Source organism: Stegodyphus dumicola, chromosome 5, assembly GCF_044657685.1.
Source record: "Stegodyphus dumicola isolate Sdum_Otavi_A_Nest chromosome 5, ASM4465768v1".
Taxonomy (NCBI): domain Eukaryota; kingdom Metazoa; phylum Arthropoda; class Arachnida; order Araneae; family Eresidae; genus Stegodyphus; species Stegodyphus dumicola.
The window spans coordinates 117,934,466-117,941,624 of record NC_140772.1 but is presented as its reverse complement, the minus strand read 5'-3'; the positions used below and the strand labels follow the sequence as shown (position 1 = coordinate 117,941,624).

At 32.3% G+C, this 7,159-nt stretch overlaps 1 protein-coding gene across 1 annotated transcript; it reads right to left on the bottom strand.

The window, feature by feature from the left end:
• Positions 1-3,578: 3,578 nt before the first annotated feature.
• Positions 3,579-6,636, bottom strand: LOC146997209 (uncharacterized). The gene is made up of 2 exons (XM_085816354.1): positions 5,925-6,636; positions 3,579-4,214 (listed from the first exon to the last, which is right to left on the bottom strand). The coding sequence occupies exons 1-2, from the start codon at positions 6,284-6,286 to the stop codon at positions 4,148-4,150; spliced, it is 429 nt and encodes a 142-aa protein (XP_085672480.1). The 5' UTR covers positions 6,287-6,636; the 3' UTR covers positions 3,579-4,147.
• Between the last annotated feature and the right edge of the window lie 523 nt (positions 6,637-7,159).

Sequence of the window (7,159 nt, the reverse complement as noted above, 5' to 3'; positions counted from 1 at the left end):
AATCCAACCATTAGGATCTGGATGAGCAGATTTCCTGAAAGGTGGAGGAAACATACTCTTGTTTACCGTTGCACAAAAAAAAATTTACCAATTCTTTAATAATTCATGAAATCTCAAAATTACTAAAAAGGAATAACTGTTATGAAAAACGGATGCCGCATAGGGTACAAATGATTACGATTCACCACTAATGAATTATCATTTACCTCAAGAAAGAAGACAATTCAGAATTTTCCTTTAGGTTCTTTTGAGTAACAGCTACAGATGAACATTGGTGAAATTCTCTGTTAAAAAAATTAATTTATATGAAATGAAGAATAATAATTTAATGAAATGTACACGACTTGCAAAAATATAAATAATAATGTTTGATTAAGCATACAAGAATTTATGATTTACCTTGGATACGTTTTACAGTTCAAAGATGCTACATTCTTTGGTGAAACCAGGCAAGGCTTCCTATGGGAGATAGAAGCATTATGTTTATGAGTAATTTCATATCCACATCCTAAGAAATTAATCTTGATAAAAGCTCTAATTTATTGTCCTTGGAAAGATAGAAACAATATCTCACCTAAACTGGCAACACTGTTCTATATTTTGAGTGAAACGTTTTCGCCCTACGTGAATCCAACCATTAGGATCTGCAGGAGCAGATTTCCTGAAAGGTGGAGGAAACATATCTTGTTTACCGTTGCACAAAAAGAAATTTACCAATTCTTTAATAATTCATGAAATCTCAAAATTACTAAAAAGAAATAACTGTTATGAAAAATGGATGCCGCATAGGGTACAAATGATTACGATTCACCACTAATGAATTATCATTTACCTCAAGAAAGAAGACAATTCAGAATTTTCCTTTAGGTTCTTTTGAGTAACAGCTACAGATGAACATTGGTGAAATTCTCTGTTAAAAAAATTAATTTATATGAAATGAAGAATAATAATTTAATGAAATGTACACGACTTGCAAAAATATAAATAATAATGTTTGATTAAGCATACAAGAATTTATGATTTACCTTGGATACGTTTTACAGTTCAAAGATGCTACATGCTTTGGTGAAACCAGGCAAGGCTTCCTATGGGAGATAGAAGCATTATGCTTATGAGTAATTTCATATCCACATCCTAAGAAATTAATCTTGATAAAAGCTCTAATTTATTGTCCTTGGAAAGTTAGAAACAATATCTCACCTCAACTGACAACACTGTTCTATATTTTGTGTGAAACGTTTTCGGCCATGAATCCAACCATTAGGATCTGGATGAGCAGATTTCCTGAAAGGTGGAGGAAACATCTTGTTTACCGTTGCACAAAAAGAAATTTACCAATTCTTTAATAATTCATGAAATCTTAAAATTACTAAAAAGGAATAACTGTTATGAAAAATGGATGCCGCATAGGGTACAAATGATTACGATTCACCACTAATGAATTATCATTTACCTCAAGAAAGAAGACAATTCAGAATTTTCTTTTAGGTTCTTTTGAGTAACAGCTACAGATGAACATTGGTGAAATTCTCTGTTAAAAAAATTAATTTTTATGAAATGAAGAATAATAATTTAATGAAATGTACACGACTTGCAAAAATATAAATAATAATGTTTGATTAAGCATACAAGAATTTATGATTTACCTTGGATACGTTTTACAGTTCAAAGATGCTACATGCTTTGGTGAAACCAGGCAAGGCTTCCTATGGGAGATAGAAGCATTATGCTTATGAGTAATTTCATATCCACATCCTAAGAAATTAATCTTGATAAAAGCTCTAATTTATTGTCCTTGGAAAGTTAGAAACAATATCTCACCTCAACTGACAACACTGTTCTATATTTTGTGTGAAACGTTTTCGGCCATGAATCCAACCATTAGGATCTGGATGAGCAGATTTCCTGAAAGGTGGAGGAAGCATCTTGTTTACCGTTGCACAAAAAGAAATTTACCAATTCTTTAATAATTCATAAAATCTCAAAATTACTAAAAAGGAATAACTGTTATGAAAAATGGATGCCGCATAGGGTACAAATGATTACGATTCACCACTAATGAATTATCATTTACCTCAAGAAAGAAGACAATTCAGAATTTTCCTTTAGGTTCTTTTGAGTAACAGCTATAGATGAACATTGGTGAAATTCTCTGTTCAAAAAATTAATTTATATGAAATGAAGAATAATAATTTAATGAAATGAACACGACTTGCAAAAATATAAATAATAATGTTTGATTAAGCATACAAGAATTTATGATTTACCTTGGATACGTTTTACAGTTCAAAGATGCTACATTCTTTGGTGAAACCAGGCAAGGCTTCCTATGGGAGATAGAAGCATTATGTTTATGAGTAATTTCATATCCACATCCTAAGAAATTAATCTTGATAAAAGCTCTAATTTATTGTCCTTGGAAAGTTAGAAACAATATCTCACCTCAACTGACAACACTGTTCTATATTTTGAGTGAAACGTTTTCGCCCTACATGAATCCAACCATTAGGATCTGGATGAGCAGATTTCCTGAAAGGTGGAGGAAACATATCTTGTTTACCGTTGCACAAAAAGAAATTTACCAATTCTTTAATAATTCATGAAATCTCAAAATTACTAAAAAGGAATAACTGTTATGAAAAACGGAAGCTACATAGGGTACAAATGATTACGATTCACCACTAATGAATTATCATTTACCTCAAGAAAGAAGACAATTCAGAATTTTCCTTTAGGTTCTTTTGAGTAACAGCAGCAAATGAACACTGTTGAAATTCTCTGTTCAAAAAATTAATTTATATGAAATGAAGAATAATAATTTAATGAAATGTACACGACTTGCAAAAATATAAATAATAATGTTTGATTAAGCATACAAGAATTTATGATTTACCTTGGATACGTTTTACAGTTCAAAGATGCTACATTCTTTGGTGAAACCAGGCAAGGCTTCCTATGGGAGATAGAAGCATTATGTTTATGAGTAATTTCATATCCACATCCTAAGAAATTAATCTTGATAAAAGCTCTAATTTATTGTCCTTGGAAAGTTAGAAACAATATCTCACCTCAACTGACAACACTGTTCTATATTTTGAGTGAAACGTTTTCGCCCTACATGAATCCAACCATTAGGATCTGGATGAGCAGATTTCCTGAAAGGTGGAGGAAACATACTCTTGTTTACCGTTGCACAAAAAAAAATTTACCAATTCTTTAATAATTCATGAAATCTCAAAATTACTAAAAAGGAATAACTGTTATGAAAAACGGATGCCGCATAGGGTACAAATGATTACGATTCACCACTAATGAATTATCATTTACCTCAAGAAAGAAGACAATTCAGAATTTTCCTTTAGGTTCTTTTGAGTAACAGCTACAGATGAACATTGGTGAAATTCTCTGTTAAAAAAATTAATTTATATGAAATGAAGAATAATAATTTAATGAAATGTACACGACTTGCAAAAATATAAATAATAATGTTTGATTAAGCATACAAGAATTTATGATTTACCTTGGATACGTTTTACAGTTCAAAGATGCTACATTCTTTGGTGAAACCAGGCAAGGCTTCCTATGGGAGATAGAAGCATTATGTTTATGAGTAATTTCATATCCACATCCTAAGAAATTAATCTTGATAAAAGCTCTAATTTATTGTCCTTGGAAAGTTAGAAACAATATCTCACCTCAACTGACAACACTGTTCTATATTTTGAGTGAAACGTTTTCGCCCTACATGAATCCAACCATTAGGATCTGGATGAGCAGATTTCCTGAAAGGTGGAGGAAACATATCTTGTTTACCGTTGCACAAAAAGAAATTTACCAATTCTTTAATAATTCATGAAATCTCAAAATTACTAAAAAGGAATAACTGTTATGAAAAACGGATGCCGCATAGGGTACAAATGATTACGATTCACCACTAATGAATTATCATTTACCTCAAGAAAGAAGACAATTCAGAATTTTCCTTTAGGTTCTTTTGAGTAACAGCAGCAGATGAACACTGTTGAAATTCTCTGTTTAAAAAATTAATTTATATGCAATGAAGTATAATAAATATCAATTTAGAGCAAAGAGTTCATGAACAAAAATTTATAGATTCTGTAGTACTTCATGCATTTGCATAAAAAAGCTACCTTGTTTGAAGTTGCTGTTCAGTTTCTGAAGGAGCTTTCACATTCAACTGTGATGGCAGTTTCCTGTGGAATAAAATAATTATCATTACACTTTTCTGCATTATTTTGTAAAAAAACTATTTTAGAGCATCAAAGCTAAAGTCAAGCTGTAAAATGCACTGTAAACTATCCTGTATGCTGTTTTTTCCCTTTATTCTGTAGCTTATATATGTTACTGTTTAAATACTATTTTTCCATAAGCAATTTATTAAATAGAACAGCCACACAGTTTCTGAGGTAAGTTTGACAGCTATGCAAAAATTAAGGCCATGGGGGGATGCGTTTTCTCCCCTCAGCAGTGATGATTTATTAGAAGATGCTCTCCTCTGCAGTGACTTTAGGCAATATTTTCAGCAATCAGAAGATTAACTGCCTAGTAGGCTGTATTATTTTCTTAACAAATATTAAATGAGCAGCTGGTAAGTTATAACATATATACATAAACACTAACAATAATGCATATAGTTAATAAACTCAGCCATTTATGACGTTCAGATTTTCAGAAACCAGAAGAAATACATACTAATCACTAGCAAAAATGCCATTTATTAAATTAAGACTGGCAAAGGACTGATTCTTTTGTACCAAAATATCCTACATGTACATATAAAAATTCTCTGTACTTCATCATTCACTTTCAAATTTGCCGTTATCTTAATAGATGCGTCATTTGCAGCATGTTAGAATCATAGGACAAGGACTGATTTCAAAGTGATGCACTTTAAAAAGATTTATTATAAACACACACAAATATTTATCTGATTGTAATTCTTTGTGCATGAAAGTGATCTGTAGTCACAAGGTTAATGTCTTTTAAACAGCTACAGTTTGAAACAAATTGATGTTTATCACCTGTGTAATCCCAACAGAACATATAAGACAAATAAAATTTACTTGCCTAATTTTTTATTGTGAATGGAAAAATTACTTATTTTCCAAGAAAATATCTCAAGCTTGCCACAGAAATAAAGAATTTATTTCAGAGTTTGGCAAAGTGAAATTTAAAAGTGTGTTTATTATCAAGTAGATTACATGCAAATGTGATTTCTTGCATTGTAGCCTTGAAATAACATGGGAATGGATAGCAAGTTAAACTTTTTTTTGCGTGAAACAGAACTTTGCACTGAGTATCTCTAACCATATTTCTACAAACAGAAATAATTTTGCAGTTGAATATGGATTTTTTTTTCTAGTGTTTGAACTTGCATGAGAATAGTTGTGTCATCAACAAAGAAAATTTGAATTTTACAGTGTTGGGAAGAATAATAAGCACATATATAATAAAATAAGGAACTCAGTCTTGGGCCTCTTGTTCTGTAATCTGCCTCTGCACTGAAATGATCCATGACAGATAAAAATTCCTCATTAAAGAAGCCACTACATAAGCCTTTGAGAACATTAGAAATTTGAATGTTATTGACTGGGCGATTACGTTCTCCAGCTGTCACAACTAAATGCAATAGCTGCTTTATCAAGGAAGCATTAAGTTTTTTCAAGAAAACAATATACAATTTGTATTCTTAGGCACTGAATTTTACTTGTCAAATTTCATTACTTTAAAAAGAAAAATGAATAAAGATTTTGATAGTTCAACAGTTGCTTAGTATGATTCAGAAATTCATAGCTTGGCTGACAAACAGATTGCTTAAATATTTAATGCCTTGCTGTAAAAATATTTCTTTGTGTTTGAATTTCGAAGAAGGAAAGAAATTATATATATATATATATACATACCTCGACAGAGCTGATTCAGCAACAACTTCAGAATACAGAGGAGAGGCTGAAGATGTTAAAATATCGCTGCCGCCATCACAGAGAGGAGGAAAATTCAATGAACTTCGAAGCTCTATTTTACTGGTACTTTTGGAACTCTCAGTTAAAAGTTGCGTCAAAACTTGAACAAACAGTGTAGCTAACTGCCGTGTTCCTGCTGAATTCAAATGCAGCCCATCCAGAGCCATGCATCCACTCCAGTCACGAGATGACATGCAGAAGGTTACATTATCCAGCTCTTCACAGAGATCAATCATTTTTTCATCAAACTGAGAACTTGTTGTTGACAGAGCGCAGTCGAGGTCGCAATTCGTCTCTCTCATTATAAGTTAAATACTTCGAATCCACTCTGGGCAAAATTCCTGATATGACTACCCGCGCATACGGATTCACTCTACTCACTTCCCGAATTAAACTTTTATATTTTAAAACACTGTCATCCACAGTAGAATCCATATTATTGGTCCCTACATGAGAAAGGATACAATCGTATTCATTAAAGGATGAAATTTTTTTGGTCAACCTTTCTATTGTTATGCCCGGAAACGCGAGAGCATGCAGTTTATTATCATACAGCTGAGACGGTAAATATTGGTACATATATTTAATCATGGAATCACCGGTTATCAGAACCTTCATAGTCGATTACAAGTTATAAAAACTTCAAAATTACAAGCCCGTTACAACACGCCGAACGACCTAATATTAACAATACTACTACGAACAACGACAGATTGAACAAAAGCTTGGCTACTTTTGAACAATGCACTTGGCTCTAAAATTTATTCTGGTAACCTTACATTGCATCAGCGATTTCGAAAGGCATCATGGGAAAAAGTACACATTTTTCGGTAAACTTCCGGTATCAGGGACTCAGTTATCTGTAAAATTCAAAAGGCAGTTGAGCAGTAGTTCCAAAAACAGCACGTCAAGGTCATTATGACATTGCAAACGTGTCACACTGTAACGATCTCATTGTCGTAGTAATGTTGTAGATATGGCTTAATGTCCGCTTTTTGTGATGTCATATTTTGACGTTGATGTGAAGTCACATTGTGCTATTGAAGTTACGTCGCAGTGTGACTTCACAACAACGCAGCAACGTTGTTGTGAAGTCACACTTTGACATTCATTAAGGCTTTAATATAACGCCAAAGAGTGACATGAATGCAACCTAATTAAGTACCATGAATGTA

Bases quoted from the DNA above. Each gene is read 5' to 3' on its own strand.
- LOC146997209 (XM_085816354.1), bottom strand. From the start codon at position 6,286: ATGAGAGAGACGAATTGCGACCTCGACTGCGCTCTGTCAACAACAAGT. The intron at 4,215-5,924 runs GTATGTATATAT...TTTATTCCACAG, and splicing joins GCTGAATCAGCTCTGTCGAG to GAAACTGCCATCACAGTTGA.